This window comes from Tamandua tetradactyla, chromosome 24 (assembly GCF_023851605.1).
Source record: "Tamandua tetradactyla isolate mTamTet1 chromosome 24, mTamTet1.pri, whole genome shotgun sequence".
NCBI lineage: Eukaryota > Metazoa > Chordata > Mammalia > Pilosa > Myrmecophagidae > Tamandua > Tamandua tetradactyla.
The window spans coordinates 50,012,754-50,032,300 of record NC_135350.1 but is presented as its reverse complement, the minus strand read 5'-3'; the positions used below and the strand labels follow the sequence as shown (position 1 = coordinate 50,032,300).

Sequence of the window (19,547 nt, the reverse complement as noted above, 5' to 3'; positions counted from 1 at the left end):
CTCAAATAGTTAAACATAGAATTGTCATATGACCTAGCGTTTCTACTCTTTGGTATAAGCATTTCTACTCTTTGGTATATGCTCAAACTGAAAACGTATGCCCATAAAAAAAAATTGTAAATGAATATTCATAGTATATTCATAATAGCCAAAATGTGGAAATAGCCCAGGTTTCCATCAGTGGATGAATGGAGGAATGAAATGTAGTATGTACATGTACTGGAGTATGTCTCAGCCATAAAAAGAAACGAAGTTCTACTACATACTCTACGTTGATGGACGTTGAAAACATTCCAGGTGAATATGCCAGACACAAAAGAACAAATATTACATGATTTCACCTATAAGAAATATCTACAATAAACAAATTTATAGAAATATAAAGTAGGTTAGAGGTTACTAGGGGCTGGGGGAGGGAAAGAGAATGCGGAGTTATACTTCATGCGTACAGTAGTGATTAGTGTTAGGTGCCGGCCACGTCTACCCTGAGGGAGTTTTTTGAGAATAGGTGGGGGCCCCCTGTCTGTTCTCTGAATGAACAGTGCTTGGAACAAAGTAAGTGTTACAATGAATCTGAAGAACTTAATGTAAGCAAGGGAAAAAGAAACGGGGGAAATGGGTTTCACTGTGATAACAGGGGTAGGCGGGGGACGCCCGTGTGCACAGCTAGAGGGGCGCGGCTTCTCCTTTTCCCCGGCCACCCGCCCAGGTCAGGTGGCCGCGCGAGGCCAGCGGAAGGGCAGGAGAAGGGGTGTGGTCGCGGTCGCCGGCGGGTGGAAGTGCAGCATCAGCGTCCGAGTCGCACGCCTCCGCTCTCGGGATACTCCAGCACATTGGTTCTCCGAGACCGCGCTTAAGGGTAAGTTCAGCTAAATCCTGCCTGCGCCCAGAGCCTCTGCCCGCCGCTTCCCGGGCTGCCCCGCAGCGTGGAGCGCTCGGCGCGCCTAGTCCGCCACCTCCGCGAACGCAGCGGGCCCCGGGATACTGCGGCGCCGGAGGCCGCGCCCTTAGCGACTGACCCAGCTGTGCGGGTGCACAGCCGGAGGGACCTTAGCGAACGTTGAGTTCGTGTTCTCCATTTCAGAGTTATGAAAACTAAGGGCTAAGGGAGCAAAGTGCTGTGCCTAGGGAAGGGTTCACCCAGCTCTGGTCAGTGGCGGAGTCCGAACCGGCTACCAGCTCTTTGGACTCCCTGCACCCTTCACTTTTCATCCCAATAGCAGCGTGGGGATTCCAGTTGGCCATTTTGACATTCCTAATCCTAAAGTTCTTGGGGACCCTAAAGTTTAGTGACACTGGCTCAGAGCTCAGTTCTCAGAACTTGGAACCCCACCCCATTCTGTGAGCGCGTTCACCTCTCTCCACATAAGCAATTTATTCATTTTATTTGACTTAATTATTTTAGAAGATAGAAGAAGGGTGGATTTAGATATAGGAATGTTAGACATTTGCTCTTTCTTGAAGATTCACCTTTTTCTTTGATTGCAACAGAATCTTATTCACTAAACGTGAATCATTCTGGCTTTTGAGTCAGCAGGTACTTAGTTACAAATGACCATATATAGCAAATTGTGGTTTCTGCTCTGAGAGGTTCCGTATCACTGGAGGTCCCTGTGGCTGCTGCTAAGAAGTTGCTCAGCTACAATCTAAATTCTTTCCAAGGATTTGTGTTCAACACACGTAGCAAGACCCTAACTTCCAGGAGAACCACCTCTACAATTTTTTTCATCAACATAAAAAATGTAATCCATTAAAATATCTTACAAAGGTATCATCCTTCGCTTTCACTGAGGCAGGACACTTCAAACTGACCAAGAAGAGAATTTAATTGTAAAGAAACAGAACTTTGTTTTCAGGCTGGGTAGAAAGATCTGTGTGGGAATACAAATGGAGGAGGAGATAAAAGGGAATGATGTAGGTGTGCTAATTCCTTTCAGAAAATGGGTGTTCTAAAGTTCTGTTGGTTGTATGTTAACCCACACAAAGTCAAAGTTTTATTGTTTAGGTGACATGGCCTCCATTGTGGAGTAAATCTTTACTTCTTAAAATTTAAATGATAAATCAATGATAATTGTTAATAATTTACAAATTATACTTGACCACATATTATCACGTTTGGCTGGATATAGAACCTAATGCTTGGGTCAGATGGAAGCACTGGGGTTAATTTCATGTTTGGCGTCTGACTGTCTGGGTTCCTTAGGAGTCTGCCCACCAGCTGTGTGACATGGAACATCACAGTTCCTCTTTGTGTCCCTGCTTCTTCATAGGCAAAACAGAGATGCTATTAATGACACATAGTTCACTAGATTATTGGGAGGCTTGTATTAAATAATTCATTCAATAGGTATTTTTTTTCAGCATCTTCTATACCCCAGTGAACAAAATGACAGGAATCCCTAACCTTACAGAATTGATTTTCTAGGACTTTTTTTTTTTTCATGCTGTCTGGTGGGATCACAGTTCATTTTTTTCCGGTGAGTATCCTGTTATTGCAGCACCATTTGTTGATTTTTGGTTTGCTAATTTTTTTGTTTGATTTTTTTGGGGGCTGTGCATGGACTGGAAATCGAACCTGGGTCTCCCACATGGCAGGCAAGAATTCTACCACTGAATAACCCTTGCATCCCCCTGATTTTCTAGGGCTTTTAACTTTTTTGGGGGGGGAGGAGCGGGGTGGTGCATGGTCCAGAAATCAAAGCCGGGTCTCCTGCATGGAAGGTGAGCATTCTACCACTGAACCACCCATGCACCCTCTAGGACTTTTTATAGTCCCTGGCACATAGTAAAAACTTAAAACTTTAACTGATTTTATTGTACATATGATCTCATTTGATGCTAGCAACAACGCTCTTCTCCCTCTTTTCACAGAAGAGGAAAATGAGACTCAAAGAAATTGCATCTAGCTTTAAAAGGCAGAACCAGAGCTAGTTAAGACCTTATATCACCTGTTTTAAGAGAGGGATAAATGTAGTGCTAGACTTTGTACCTAGAGAAACAACTGCATGAGGCTGCAGAGAGCCTGTGAATGTCACAGCTAAATATTTCTAGAGACCAGTGGTGTAATTTCCTGTTGAACTTTGCTATGAGGCTATGATTGAGTTTTTTAAATATTTTCTTCCAAGGATGGGTGGGAGCAGCTGTGTTTCTAAATTAACCCTGGAGATAAGCCAGCAAGTTTGTATAATATCAATTTAGGGAAAATATGCCCCATTCCCAATCAGGGTTCCATGAAGGAACTGTCCTGTTCCCCTCTGCACCCTAGCATGGACTAGACTGTCGTGTCAAAGAGCAGAAATGTCTTTTTATACCAGGCCTTGGAACCTTGAAATATATAAATGGTGACTTCATAATCAAACCATGATGAATCAAATTGAAGCCAGCTAAAATGTGTGTTGATTTAAGAGCTGGGGGGAGAGAGGTGTGCAATTTCTTCTGTTTTTGTTGTTCCTTCTGGTGGTAGGCTGCCTGGTGCAAAGAAGTCAGCAATCAACATAGTCCTACTGGATTTTAAATAAGAAGAAAATTGCTTTCCACAAAGCATATTTATAGACTCCTTTGAATCAGTTTTTTTTTTCTCCCTTGTCTTTGAGGTCTCACAGGTCTAGCAGAATCCTTGGTATATGGTAGATGCTCAATAAATGTTAGGTTAGTGAATGAGGTACCTAATTTTAGAGATGGAACTTCCTGAAGTTTTTCTTTGAAGGTTGACTTTTGGTTTCTGGACTAAGATTAAGGATTGGATTGAGATTAATGTGTTTTAATTCACAGATTTATACCTTACAGTAATTTTTTTTTTCTTCTAATAGATTAGTGTTATCTCAATTCAAGGCAAAAGTGAGATATCATGGCATCTATCTGGGTAAGTAAAAATCAAGCCTTCATAACACAGTAACTTATCTGAGTCAAATCAATATACAGAAAATAAAAATATAAAGAGAATTTTCTGTAAAGTTGATTGAAAAGTTCATTTGAGAAAGAGTAGCATGCAAAAGAAGCTAGCGAATGCCTAAAATGATAATAAAATATAAAAATGCATTATAATACTGCATAATTTAAATAATTTTTAAAATTATGTAATAAATAGGAACAATCAATAGCTAATAATAAATTCAGTACATGATTTGGAAAGTTATTATATGATAAATATGGCATTTCATATCAGAGAGGAAAAAATAAATGGCTTATTAAATCATTATTATGATAAGACAATTTCTAGCCATTTGGAAAAAAAGGAAATCTTTATTCATTCTCCCTTCTATCTCACATTAACATTAATTTCAAGGGAATTAAATACATAAATGAAAGAGATGAACTATGGATGAATTTTTAAAAATAATCTTGGAGTGAGGATGGCACTTCTAACCATGACACAAAACCAGAAGTCTAAAAGGAAAATATTGATCTGTTTAACTACATATGAATTTGCATTCTATGACAGCAAATGATATTATTAGTAGAATCAGAAGATATCCTGCAGGGGGAGAATATTTGCAACACAATACACAAAAAACTTATTTCCTTAACATACAAATAACTAGAATAAATCAGTAAGAGAAATGAATTCAAAAAATGTGCAAAGGACTTGAATAGGGCATGAAAAGAATTATAAGTGTTCAATAGACATGAAAATATGCCATACTTTCTGAGAATTAAAGAAACTTAAATAACATTTTCAACCTTAGAAATTGACAAAGTGAAAAATGTAGTAAGACAAACTGTAGTAGGTATGACAGGCACTCTTGTACTTTGTTTATAGGAGAGTAAATCTGGTATTTTTAGGTGCATTTTGACAATGTCTGTGAGTGTTTCAAAGCACAAGTCCTTTAACCCTATAATTCCACTGCTAAGTAGATATCGTGTAGATATACTTGCATAAGATCGAGGAAATATGAGTATAAGGATGATCATTTGTATTAGTAAAAATGTGAAGACAGCCTAAAGGGTCATCCATCGAGTATGATATTAGAAAGTTACTCATAAAAAGAAATAGTGTGTGATCACTAAAAAGAATGGGGGAAAAAAAGGATCTGCTCTATATGTATTGACGTTAAGAAAATGCTCCAAGATAGCTTTAGAAATGAAATTAAAAAAAAATCAAGTTACAGAATAGTATGCCCAGAATGATCCTGCTTGTTTAGAAGAAAGAAAGAATATACATACATAAAGATTGTAATTACAGGGTGGGCCACGGTGGCTCAGCAGGCAGAGTTCTTGCCTGCCTTGCCGGAGACCAGGTTTGATTCCTAGTGCCTGGCCATGCAAAAAAAAAATTTTTGTAATTACATGAAAACTTTCTAGAAAGGTGGAAGGAACAGTGAACAATGGCACTTGTACATTTTAACACATCACTTTCATACTTTTTAAATTTTTTAACTGAACATACATTATATTTTATAAGTAAGAGGAAAAAGGCTTAAAGAAAAGCATATACCTAGATACGCCAGCCCTTACGGTGGGCAGTGTGGGTGGGAGGGATGCTAAAAGGCTTTGCTTCTCCCAGTCTGTTCCCTTACCACGACTTCTGAGTCTAATCTCCCCTCTTTCCTGAAATTCCTGCTGCTATTCTGGAAATCTAGTAAAATCAGATGATAAAGCAACTCCCCAAAATGCTGGAGTTAAAAAAAATTACAAACTCCATCTAGCCCTTGTCCTTTAGGAAATTAATATGAAATTAGCTGTCACAGCTGACACCTTCAAAGTCATAGCACATTTTTGAAGGGTCAAATGAGTGTTAGTGGGGGTAGGGTGGGTTGGAGTGTATCTGTTTTCTATTGTGCCACAACAAGTTACCACACATTAGCATTTTGGGACAACACCCATTTATCTCCTCACAGTTCTTTGTGTCCAAAGCAGGTCTCACCTGGCTAAGATCAAGGTGTTGACAGGGCTGCATTCCTTTCTGGAGGCTTTGGAAAGAATCCACCTCCAAGCTTATTCAGGTTGTTGGTGGAATTCGGTTTCTTGCCGTTGTAGGACTGAGGTCCCCCTTTCCTTGCTGGCTGTTGGGAGGCTGCCCTTAGCTCCCAGAGACCTCTCTCCAGTTCGGTCCTTGCACATGGTCCCCTACATGTCAATCCCAGCAATGAAATTGTGTGCATCGAATCCTTCTCACTTGGAATCCCTCTGGAGTCCCCTTCTACTTCACCTTTCTTCTGCTGTCCACTTCCTTCAGCTGGAGAGCTCTCTGCTTTTAAGGGCTGACGTCATTAGATTGGATCTGCCCAGATAATCCAGGATAGTCTCCCTATTCTCATTACATCTGTAAAGTCCCTTTGGTCCTATAGCAAAATATATTCACAGTTTCTAGGATTAGAGGTTGAATGGGCATCTTTCGGGCAGGGGTCGGGGTGGGAGTCTTGTGCTACGTGCCACCGAGGCTAGGAGTCAGCAGCATACGGGAGCAGTCACGTTCGCCATTAGGTGGCAGGGAGAAAAAGAGGGGAGCAGACAAGAAATGGTGGGCTGTGCTGAGCCAGGCCTTCACTAAAGAAAAAGAGATCTTCGCTAGCAAGGGGCCCAGACTCCCTCTTTCTTTCTTTCCAATTTTCCTCTTAAGTTAAGCAGTTCTCACCATTTATGAGCAAGATCTTGGAGAAGAAAGATTAAGAACTCAGATTTTTCAATTGTAAAGCTTCTTATCGCAAAGTCTTATCTGTTCTGTATTTCTCTCTTAAACTCTTGCACTCACAAGCACATACACGCCTGAACACAAAGAACAATCAAGTCTGCCCTTTTTTATAAAGCTACAGATCAGTTTGAGGTTATCAGTGTTTATTGAGACTTGATGAAGAAAGAAGACTTGATTTGCAAGTTTAGTACATTACCCTTGATAATAGAAGAATGTTTTTTTAGGTCTTTTAAAATCTGTTTCAATCTTCCCAACCTACCCCCTTGTTGTTTTAAAGGAGAAATAGTCGTGTTATATTAATATTTCCTTTGTTTTGAAATTTTGGACATTATTTTCTACAACTTCACTCCTGATGAAAGAGCCTGATATCTTATCGCTTTGTAATCTTGGGATTCATGGTTCTATGTCATACATTGCCTTGCAGTCTATAGCAAGCACTCAGGCAGCCTATGAATTAAAATGTCTTGGAATATGGATTTTTATTAAGAAACTCCCGCAGTGGTTTTCCTATAAGTGCCTTCTGAAGTGCTGACTTTCTCATGCAAATCTTCTAAATTCTTTCCTCCTTCATCTCTTAACTTTTACAGAATAATAATAAATGCAATCACAATTTACTTGAACCCTCAAATTGGTATTTTTGTTATGCTACTAATTTTTTTTTAATTAACTCATAACTATTGTAATTATCATGAACTGTTGTTATTAACATCTGAACTTGCTATATGTTCTCCTTTTCCTTCTCCAAACTCCAATTTGCAAAATGAGGATGGGGAGCATTAAGTCACTCTGGAACCAAGAGAAAAAGTTTTATAAAATTATAATCTCACTTAACTGTGATGTCTATTAACTTTGCCTCAAAGAAGTTCATCCAAAGGAAAGTTAAACAAAGAAGCTGAACTTGCATGTGCTGATCTTTCTCTAGTCTCCTTTCCATCTCCCACATCTCAGCACTGGAAGATCTGCTCTTGTAACTGTTTTCACTAAGATGGTGTTTTCACATTCCAAGCAGAACAGGCAGGGTGCCTGGCTAGGCACCATAACAGCACAATAGCAGCTTCCTGTCTGGCTTGTGTTTTAAGCCATGTTCCCTGAAGCTGCTTTAGGTAAATGTTGGCACTCAGACAATTACACTAAAAGGCCCACTGCAGGAAGTTAATGAAAAACAGGTTAGACCTGGATTTCAAATCAAAACATTAGCACTTTAGGCTTACCACAAAGCCTGGAAAGAAATACTGCATAATCTGAATGAAAAGAAAAAGGCTTCCTGAGAATGAATGGAATGAATTTGAAGGGCTGTTCTTTTGCACTCCCTGACCCACACCCAGCTAGAGGAGGAAGAGTCACTCCCTCATGTTTACTTAAGATAAAGGTACAATTTACTAATCTAATGAGTAGTCATTGAATAAGCTTGGTATATCAGAGGCAAAGAGGAAAGAAAAAGTTTTAGGTCATAGAGCAAGGAATGTGAAAGGGAGGAAGTATGATTTAAACTCTTTTTTTAAAAAAATATTTTTATTGAGAAGTAACCACACACTTACAGTCCAACCGTTTGTACAATCAGTGGCTCACAAAATCATCAGATATTTGTGTATTCATCACCATGATCATTTTTAGAACATTTGCATCACTCCAGAAAAAGTAATAAAAAGAAAAGAAAAACAACTCATACATCCCATACCCTTCCCTCTCATTGACCCACAGTATTTCAATCTACCAAAATTTTACCCTTTATCTCCCCTATTATTTATTTATCTTTTTTTAATTTTAAAAATTTATTCATGGAACATAACCACGTGCAAACACAAACATTCTTACCATATGATCATTCCATTCTTCCTATATAGTCAGTAACTCACAATATCAATAATATAGTTGTGTATTCATCATCATGATCATTTCTTAGAACATTTGCATCAATACAGAAAAAGAAATAAAAAGACAACAGAAAAAAATTCATACATACCATAACTCTTACCTCTCCCTTTCATTGATCACTAGCATTTCAATCTACTAAATTTATTTTAACATTTGTTCCCCCTATTATTTATTTATTTTTAATCCATATGTTTTACTCATCTGTTGATAAAGTAGATAAAAGAGCATCAGACACAAGGTTTTCACAATCACACAGTCACATCGTGAAAGCTGTATTTTATACAATCATCTTCAAGAAACATGGCTACTGGAACACAGCTCTACATTTTCAGGCAGTTCCCTCCAGCCTCTCCATTACACCTTAACTAAACAGGTGACATCTATTTCATGCGTAAGAAGAATAACGTCCAGGATAACCTCTCGATTCTGTTTGAAATCTCTCAGCCATTGACACTTTATTTTGTCTCATTTCCCTCTTCCCCATTTTGGTCAAGAAGGTCTTCTCAATCCCTTGATGCTGAGTCCCAGCTCATTCTAGGATTTCTGTCCCACATTGCCAGGAATGTTCACACGTGAATCATGCCCCATGTAGAGACAGGAGGGCAGTGAGTTTGCTTGTCGTGTTGGCTGAGAGAGAGGGGCCACGTCTGAGCAACAGAGGACATTTTCTTGGGGGTGACTCTTAGGTCTAATTTTAAGTAGGCTTAGCCTATCCTTTGCAAGGTTAAGTTTCATATGAACAAACCCCTAGACTGGGGACTCAGCCTATCGCTTTAGTTTTCCCTACTGCTTGTGAGAATATCAAGAATTCTCCACTCGTGAAAGTTAAATTTTCCCCCTTTCTCACCATTCCCCCAAAAGGATTTGCGAATACTTTTTTTATTCACTGTTCAAATCACTCTGGGATTTATCGGGACATCACTCTGGACGAACCTACAAAATCTCATACCCTACTCAACATTCCAAGTACTATGGTGTTCAGTTAAGCTGTCCACATAAGTTAGATTAGGAAATGCAGTAGTCAAAATATAAATTCTGTACCAAATAAACATTTTTTGCTTTAGTCTCACACATAAATTAAAGTTTTAAAATATTAATTACCATCTATTTTCATCACCCTGCAGTATTAACATTCCTTTGTTCTTCCTCATGCAAAAACATTTTTAATTTTGTACATTTAGTCACTGTCATTATATACTCTAGGCATTCCTAGATTATACCATCTCAGTCTTTATTGCCTATCTTTCCTTCTAATTTCATTTGTGCCCCCAGGCCTCCTCCCTCTCTCACTCTTACATTCACCTTTGTTCAGTATTCTAACATTATTGTATTACAGTTAGGTAGTATTGTGCTATCCATTTCTGAATTTTTACCATCAGTCCTCTTGCACAGTTCTTGTTGAAAACACTTCAAATGATAGGAATAGAAGGGAACTTCCTCAACATGATAAAGGGAATATATGAAAAATCCACAGCTAACATCATCCTCAATGGGGAAAACTGAAAACTTTCCCCCTAAGATCAGGTACAAGACAAGGAGGTCCACTATAACCATGGTTATTCAACATTGTGTTGGAAGTTCTAGCCAGAGCAATTAGACAAGAAAAAGAAATACAAGGCATCAAAATTGGAAAGGAAGAAATAAAACTCTCACAGTTTGCAGATGATAAGATACTGTATGTCAAAACCCCTGAAAAACCCACAACAGAACTACTAGAGCTAATAAATGAGTACAGCAAAGTGGCAGGTTACAAGATCAACACTCAAAAGTCTGCAGTGTTTCTATACACTAGTAAAGAACAATCTGAGGGGGAAATCAAGAAAAAAATTCCTTTTACAATTGCAACCAAAAGAATAAAATATAGGAATAAAGAAACAAAAGACCTATACAAAGAAAACTACAAGAAATTGTCAAAAGTAATCACAGAAGACCTAAATAAATGGAAGGTCATACCGTGTTCATGGATTGGAAGACTAAATATAGTTAAGATGCCAATTGTACCTAAATTGATTTACAGATTCAATGCAATGCCAATTAAAATCCCAAAAACTTACTTTTCAGAAATAGAAAAACCAATCACAAATTTATCTGGAAGGGCAGGGTGCCCTGAATAGCTAAAAATATCCTAGGAGAAAGAAAAACGAAGTCAGAGGTTTCACACTACCTGACTTTAAGGTGTACTACGAAGCTACAGATGTCAAAACAGCATGGTACTGGCATAAAGATAGATATACTGACCAATGGAATAAAATACAATGTTCAGGTATAGATCGTCTCATTTGTGGACAATTGATCTTTGATAAGGTGGTCAATTGGGACAGAAGAGTCTCTTCAATAAATGGTGCCTACAGAATTGAATATCCACATGCAAAAGAATGAGAGAGGATCCATATTTCACACCCTCTACAAAAATTAACTCAAAATGGATTGTATTAGTTAAGGTTCTCTAGAGAAACAAAATCAACAAGAAACACTCGCAAATATAATATTTATAAAACTGTCTCATGTGACCGTGGTAATGCAGAGTCCAAAATCCACAGGGCAGGCTGTGAAGCCAACGATTCTGATGGAATGTCTGGATGAACTCCACAGGAGAGGCTTGCCGGCCAAAGCAAGAAGAGCAGCTTGTCTCTTCCGATTCCTCCTTAAAAGGCTTCCACTGATTAGATTGAGCATCACTCATTGCAGAAGACACTCCCCTTGACTGATTACAAATGGAATCAGCTGTGGATGCAGCTGATGTGATCATGATTTAATTCTATGAAATGTCCTCATTGCAACAGACAGGCCAGCACTTGCCCAACCAGACAAACAGGTACCACTACTTGGTCAAGTTGACACATGAAGCTGACCATGACAGTCCACCCCTTGTCAACTTGACAGTCATATGTATCACCTGAAACCATACCTAATATCTAAATATAAAACATTAAGACATATATTTTTTTTCTTTCACCTAACAATACTCAACTGTCCTGCATATAACTGGAAGCACAGTAACTCTTTCCAGAATAGGGTGCAAGACCTTGGGTAATATTCATTCTTAAACTTGATATCAACTTAAGTAGTATAACAGGAACAAAACATCATTACAATCCTCGTTTCTGTAACCGATCATGTGGTCATAGTTCATATTTATCACTACCTTCTTCCACTACCCATTCCATGTTCCGTTTACCCTCAGCAAGCACTTCAGCTGGCCATGGTTCTTTGCCTGGTGGGGTGACCAAAACCTTCATTCCTGAAGTTTCAGATCCATTGGTAGTCCTGTCTGGATTGGTCTGTTGCAGTTTTCCATTGATTTTAATCACAGGGCATGGTAGTACTAAAAGACACCCTAGGGGATCTCCTATATTCCAAGAAAACTCTTCTTTACCTCCATTGTATAGTTGCAGTCCTATTTCTCCCTGATAGTCAGGGTCAATCACCCCAGACAATAATGTAATCCCCTTCTTGGCTTGTTGATTCAGGGTCATGAGTAGACCAAAGTGACCAGGTGGCAGTCTTAGATTCCAGTTCAATGGAATCATTGCTGTTTCTCCTGATGGAAGCACTCCCCCTTTTGGAACTAAAACCTGTAGACCAGCAGAGCTCAGGGTCGCAGGGACAGGAAGCAAAAATTTTCCTAGTGGATCACTAGGGATAATAGTGAATGGTACCACTCCCATTTCCACCCCTTAGTTCCTGGACCCATGGATCCCGGCTATGGGAGAAACAGCACCATACAGTGGATGCTGATTCGGAGCATATATGGCTTCCTGGAGAACATTATCCCAGCCTTTCAAGGCATTGCCACCTAGTTGGCACCATAATTGAGTTTTCAAAAGGCCACTCAGACCAGAGAATTCCATGAGCATGTGTCCATTCCCGCACTTCATTTGCTATGAAGTATGTTCCCTGATCAGAAGCAATGCTATGTGGAATACCATGACGATGGATAAGGCATTCTGTAAGCCCATGGATGGTAGTTTTGGCAGAAGCATTACATGCAGGTAAAGCAAACCCATATCCAGTGTATTCCAGTTAGAACAAATTGCTGCCCCTTCCATGAAGGGAGTGGTCCAGTGTAATCAACCTGCCACCATGTAGCTGGCTGGTCACCTCGGGGAATGGTGCCATATCAGGGGCTGAGTGTAGGTCTCTGCTGCTGGCAGATTGAGCACTCAGCAGTGGCTGTAGCCAAGTCAGCCTTGATGAGTGGAAGTCCATGTTGCTGAGCCTGTGTGTAACCTCCATCCCCACCACCATGACCACTTTGTTCAGAAGCCCATTTGGCAATGACAGGAGTTGCTGGGGAAAGAAACTGACTGGTATCCACAGAATGGCTCTTCTTATCCACTTGGTTATTAAAACCTTCCTCTGCTGAAGTCACCCTCTGGTGCGCATTCACATGGGACGAAATATGTTCATGTTTTTAACCCACTCAAAAAGTGGTTACTATCCACATGCTTCTTCCCCAGACCTCTTAGTCACCAATTTTCCAATTATGGTCTTTCCAAGTCCTTGACCATCCAGCCAAACCATTAGCAACAGCCCATGAGTCAGTATACAAATGCACCTCTGGCCAGTTTGCCTTCCAAAGAAAATGAACAACCAGGTGCACTACTTGAAGTTCTGCACACTGGGAGGATTTCCCCTCACCACTGTCCTTCAGGGACACCCCAGAATGGGGTTGTAGTGCTGCAGCTGTCCACTTTTGGGTTATACCTGCTGAACCATCTGTAAACCAGGCCTGGGTTTTCTCTTCCTCACTCAGTTCACTGTAAGGAACTCACCAATAGGCCATAGCTCTGGTCTGGGTAAGAGAAGGTACTATGGCAGGAGTGGAGACCATGGGCATTTGGGCCACTTCTTCATGTAACTTACTTGTGCCTTCAGGACCTGCTCTGGCTCTATCTCGTATATACTATTTCCATTTTACAATAGAGTGCTGCTGCGCACGCCCAACTTTATGGCTTGGTGGGTCAGACAACACCCAACTCATGATAGGCAACTCAGGTCTCATGGTAACTTGGTGGCCCATGGTTAAGCGTTCAGTCTCTACTAAGGCCCAGTAGCAAGCCAAAAGCTGTTTCTCAAAAGGAGAGTAGTTATCTGCAGCAGATGGTAAGGCTTTGCTCCAAAATCCTTCAGGGATGATGGTGCTAGTCTCACAAATTTATTTCTCACTGTTCTGGTAATAGGTGCATCCTCCGGTCATTCCTAGGTGTAAGAGCAGGCTTTGCATGATGAATCCACTCTAACATTCCAATCTCTCTAAGCCTCTGGATCTCCTCATCTACATTATATCAGAGCAGCTCTGGCATTTCAACCTCAGGTAATGTTGGCCACCTTTTGATCCATGTTTCAACTAACCATCCAAACAAACTGTTAATCCCTTTTCTAACCCCTGAAGCTATAACATTGAATGCAGAATCTCTGCTTAGTGGGCCCATATCAATAAATTCACCCTATCCAGCCTTAATTCCTCCCACCATCATCCCACACCCTTAAAATCCATTGCCACACATACTCCCTTGATTTCTGTCTATAAAAATTGGAAAACTCACACGGTTCTTTTGGAGTATAATGTACCTCCTCATGTGTGATACTTTGTACCTCACCTTTAGGGACCTGTTGGTACCTTAGTCTAGTTATAGGTCTGGAAGAAATGAGGGGTGGTGGGAGTGGGTCATGAAAAGAATTAGAAATATCTTCCAAGCCATTTGCTTCAGTGCTTTCATTTGCAGTTTCATCGGGTGAAACAGGATTAATCACTCTAGGGCTAATCCCTTCAGGAGGAGTTTGGGGGTCAGTGCCTCAAGGCAGCTTGGTGATGGAGCAGGTATGTCCTCAGAGCAGACTGTTACAGGGTTATCTAAAGAAAACTCAGCATGACGTAGGGTTTCAACCTCACCCCTGATATCATTATCAATCCATATGTCACCATCCCATTTTTCAGGGTCCCACTCCTTTCCAATCAATGCCCTCACTTTAATGGCAGACACCATGCAACATTGAGATTTCAGTTTATGTTGTAAAGTTGCTACTCTAACAATAAGATTCTGAGTCTGATTTTCAGAGATCTGAAGTCTATGGCTACAGGAAATGAGATTTTCCTCCAGGATACTCATAGAAACGTCTAGATCTGTCAGATGGCGCTTAACGTTCTCATTTGAAGTCTTAAGCCCGTCTCTTTCATTCCTTAATGTAGCCAGTGTATCTAACAATAACCAGCCAACATCTCTATACCTCTTATTTCCACAAAACTCTGTAAAGGTGTCAAAAACAGTATCCCCCAGAGCTTGGCTTCATACAAGTGAAGCATTAGGAGAATCAGACGGTGATATTTTGACTGTCTCTTTTGCCAACTCACTCCATGGATTGGGAGTGTCATTCTGATTATGAGAATCAGAGTTCTTACTGCCTTTGAGTCCAATCAGAGTAGAAAAGCATTCATAAAAATCCATTTTTAAGGTTCTGTTAAGAACCACTCCTGGTACCAAGATGTATTAGTTAGGGTTCTGTAGAGAAACAGAATCCACAAGGCACACTCACAAATATAAAATTTATAAAAGTGTCTCATGTGACAATGGAAACACAGATTCTGAAATCCACAGGGTAGGCTGTGAAACTGACGATTCCAGTGGAGGGTCTGGACGAACTCCACAGGAGAGGCTTGCTGGCCAAAGCAAGAAGAGCAGTTTGTCTCTTCTGAGTCCTCCTTAAAAGGCTTCCAGTGATTAGATTGAGCACACTCATTGCAGAAGACACTCCCCTTGGCTGATTACAAATGGAATCAGTTGTGGATGCAGCTGACATGATCATGATCTAATTCTATGAAATGTCTTCATTGCAACAGACAGGTCAGCACTTGCCCAACCAGACAAACAGGTAACACCGCTTGGCCAAGTTGACACATGAAGCTGACCATGACATACATCAAAGACTTAAACATTAGATCTAAGGCCATAAAACTTTTAGAAACAAATGTAGGGAAATATCTTAGAAATCTTTTAATAGGAGGTGATTTCCTAGACCTTACATCCAAAGCATGAACATTGAAGAAATAAGTAAACCAATGGGAACTCCTCAAAATTAAACACTTTTGCACATCAAAGAACTTTCTCAAGAAAGTAAAAAGACAGCCTGCACAATGGGAGACAATATTTGGAAATGATATATCAGATTAAGCTCTCGTATCCAGAATATATAAAGAGATTGTTCAACTCAGCAACAAAAAGACAGGCAACCCAATTACAAAATTGGCAAAAGACATGAACAGACACTTCTCAGAAGAGAAAATACAAATGGCCAAAAGGCTCATGAAAAGATGCTCAACTTCCCTGGCTATTAGGTAAGTGCAAACCCAAACCATAATAAGGTATCATCTTATTATTATTATCTTATGATACACCCAACCAGAATGGCCATTATCAATAAAACAGAAAACAAGTGCTGGAGAGGATGTGGAGAAAGAGGCACACTTATCCACTGTTGGTAGGAATGTCAAATTGTACAACCGCTGTGGAAGGCAGTTTGGCGGTTCCTCAGGAAGCCTAGTATAGAATTGCCATATGACTCAGCAATACCATTGCTAGGAATCTACTCAGAGGACATGAAGGCAAGTACACAAATGGACGTTTGCACACAATGTTTATAGCAGCATTATTTACAATTACGAAGAGATGGAAACAGCCAAAATGTCCATCAACAGATACGTGGCTAAACAAGCTGTGGTATATACATAAGATGGAATAACATGCAACTGTAAAACAGAATGAAGTTATGAAGTTAGGAAGTAACAATGTGGATGGACCTTAAGGACATTATGTTGAGTGAGATCAGCCAGAAACAAAAGGACAAACACGGTATGGTCTCACTGATATGAACTGACATTAGTGAATGAACTTGGAGAATTTCAGTTAGTAGCAGAGACCATCAGGAGCTAGAAGTGAAAGGATATTTATTTATTTTTAATCCTTTTTGCACTCATCTGTCCATACCCTGGATAAAAGGAACATCAGACAAAAGGTTTTCATAATCATTCCGTTCCTTTCCATTCCTCAGTTTTTGTACCCTTAGGCCACCTCCATCCATTGCAAATCTCAAACACTCTGCCCTAAACACTAGTTTGCAAATATCCATTCCTGTCCTCACTTTCAGTTCCTTCAGGTATGTATCTAGCAATGGGGTTGCAAGATCATATGGCAATCCCGTCCCTAGTCTTCTGTGGAATCACCACACTGCCCTCCAGAGGAGCTGCACCTCTCAGCTTTCCTACCAACAGTGAATATGTACATTTTTTTCTCCACATTGTGTCTAGCAATTATTTCTCTTTGTTCATTTTTAAACGATTTTATTCACACATCATACAAGTAAATAGATATGCCTTTGCCACCATAATCTATGTAAAGAAACTTCTTTTTCTTCCACATAGAATCTATACCCCTCTCCCTGTCCCCTGCTTGTTGACATTTAGTTTTGGCATAATGCCTTAGTTACATTCAGTGGCAGCATATTACAGTATTACTGTTGATTATAGACCCTAGCTTGCATTGATTGTACATTTTCCTGTATAACATCCATTTTCAATCCCTAGCAATGTTGACATTCATTTGTTCTCCCTTGTGCAAAAATGTTTTTATATTTGTACATTTAATCACCATAATTGTCCACTCTAGGTATTTCTGTGTTATACAATCTCAGTCTTTTTTTTTTTTTTTTGACTACTGTATGGGGGGGGGTGTCACATTTCATTCTTTTTCCATGTGGCTCTCCTATTATTGCAGCACCATTTGTTGAATTTTGGGGGTGGGGGTAAAGTGCATGGGCCAGTTATTGAACCCAGGTCTCCCACATGGCAGGTCAGAACTCTACCACTGAACTATCCTTCCACCCCCTCCATCTCAGTCTTTATCCTCTATCTTTCTTTCTGGTTTCATATGTACCCTCAACCCTTCTCCTTCAACTGTGCTCATGTTCAGCTTCATTCAGTGTACTTATACTGTTGTTCACTGTACTTATACCTGTTGTACAATCTGTATTCCTTCAGTACTAAATGCCCAATCTTGATCCTGTTTCTATCTCCTGATAAGCTGTGTCCTTAACTTTAACTCTCAAAGTTCACTCATTAATGTTTGTTCATATTAGTGAGACCCTACAGTATTTGTCCTTTTGTTTCTGGTTAATTTCACTCAGCATAACCTCAAGGTTCATCCACATGTGACATGCTTCATGACTTTATTCTGTCTTACAGGTGTATAGTATTCCATCATATGTGTATACCACAGCTTGTTTAGCCACTCATCCATTGATGGACATTTGGGCTATTTCCATCTCTTGGCAATCGTAAATAATGCTGCTATAAACATCTGTGTGCAAATGTCTGCTTGAGTCCTTGCCTTCAGTTCCTCTGAATATATACCTGGTAAAGGATTGCTGAATCATCTGGCAATTCTGTACTTAACTTCCTGAGGAATTTCCAAACTGCCTTCCAGAGTAGTAGTAACATTTTACATTTCCACCAATAGTGGGTGTGTTCCTCTTTCTCCACATCTTCTCTAGCAATTGTCGTTTTCTGTTTTTTTTTTTTTTAATGGCCATCCTAGTGGGTGTGAGGAGATAAATCTCATTGTGATTTTTTTTTTTTTAACATGGGCAGGCACCAGGAATCGAACCCAGGTCCTCTGGCATGGCAGGCTAGCATTCTTGCCTGCCGAGCCACCATGGCCCACCCCTCATTGTGATTTTGATTTGCATTTCCCTAATAGCCAATGAAATTGAACATCTTTTCATATGCCTTTTAGCCATTTGTATTTCCTGTTTTGAAAACTGTCTGTTCATGTCTTTTGCCCACTTTTTAATTTAGTTGCTTGTCTTTTTGTTGTTGAGTTGAAGAATATCTTTATTTATTTTGGACATTAAACCCTTATTTGATGTGTGGTTTCCAAATATTGTCTCCCATTGCATAGGCTACCTTTTTACTTTCCTGACAAAGTTCTTTGATACACAGAAGTGTTTAACTTTAAGGAGATCCCATTTATCCATTTCTTTTTTCAGTGCTCATGCTTTGGGTGTAAGGTCTGGGAAAATGCCTTCTATTACAAGTTTTATAAGATACTTCCCTACATTTTCTTCTAAAGGTTTTATAGTCTTAACTCTAATGTTTAGGTCTTTGATTCATTTTGGGTTAATTTTTCTATAAACTGTGAGATACAGATCCTCTTTCATTCTTTTGCATAGAGACATCTAGTTCTCCAAGCACCATTTTTCAAATGGTCCAAGGTGGGTTTGTTGGCTTGACCACCTCATGGATGATCAGCTATCCATAGATGAGAGAGTATATTTCTGAACACTCAATTTGATTCCATTGGCTAGTAGGACTATCTTTATGCCAGTACCATGCTGTTTTGACCATTGTAGCTTTGTAATAGGCTTTAAAATCATGTAGTGTGAAACCTCCAACTTCATTTTTCTTTCTCAAGATATTTTTAACTATTTGGTGGCACCCTGCCCTTCCAAATAAAATTGGTTATTTGTTTTTCTATTTCTACAAAATAAGTTGTTGGGGTTTTAGTTGTTATTGCATTGAATCTATAAATCATTTTGGGTAGAATTGACATATTAATTATATTTAGTCTTCCAATCCATGAGCACAGTATGCCCTTGCATTTATTTAGGTCTTCCATGATTTCTTTTCACAATTTCTTATAGTATTCTGTGTATAGGTCTTTTGTATCTTTAGTTAAATTTGTTCTAAATATTTGATTCTTTTGGCTGCTATTGTAAATGGAATTTTTTTGTTGATTTTTCTCCTCAGATTGCTCATCAGTGTATAGAAACACTGCTTGTTTCAAATGTTGATCTTGTACCCTGATACTTTGCTATACTCATTAGCTCTAGTAGCTTTGCCGTGTAGATTTTTCAGAATTTTCAACATATAGTATCGTGTCATCTGCAGACAATGTGAGTTTTACTTCTTCCTTTCCATTTTGGATGCCTTTTATTTCTTTTTCTTGTCTAATTACACTGGCTGGAACTTCCAACACAATGTTGAATA

The 19,547-nt window shown here is 39.5% G+C and overlaps 1 protein-coding gene across 1 annotated transcript in view; it reads left to right on the top strand.

The window, feature by feature from the left end:
- The first annotated feature begins 720 nt into the window (after positions 1–720).
- ANXA3 (annexin A3) overlaps positions 721–19,547 on the top strand; it is an 86,841-nt gene continuing 68,014 nt past the window's right edge. Inside the window, exons 1-2 of the mRNA XM_077143061.1 lie at positions 721–859; positions 3,810–3,862. Coding sequence (XP_076999176.1) covers positions 3,848–3,862 — 15 coding nt within the window. The 5' untranslated portion in view covers positions 721–859; positions 3,810–3,847. The remainder of the gene's footprint in view (positions 860–3,809; positions 3,863–19,547) is intronic.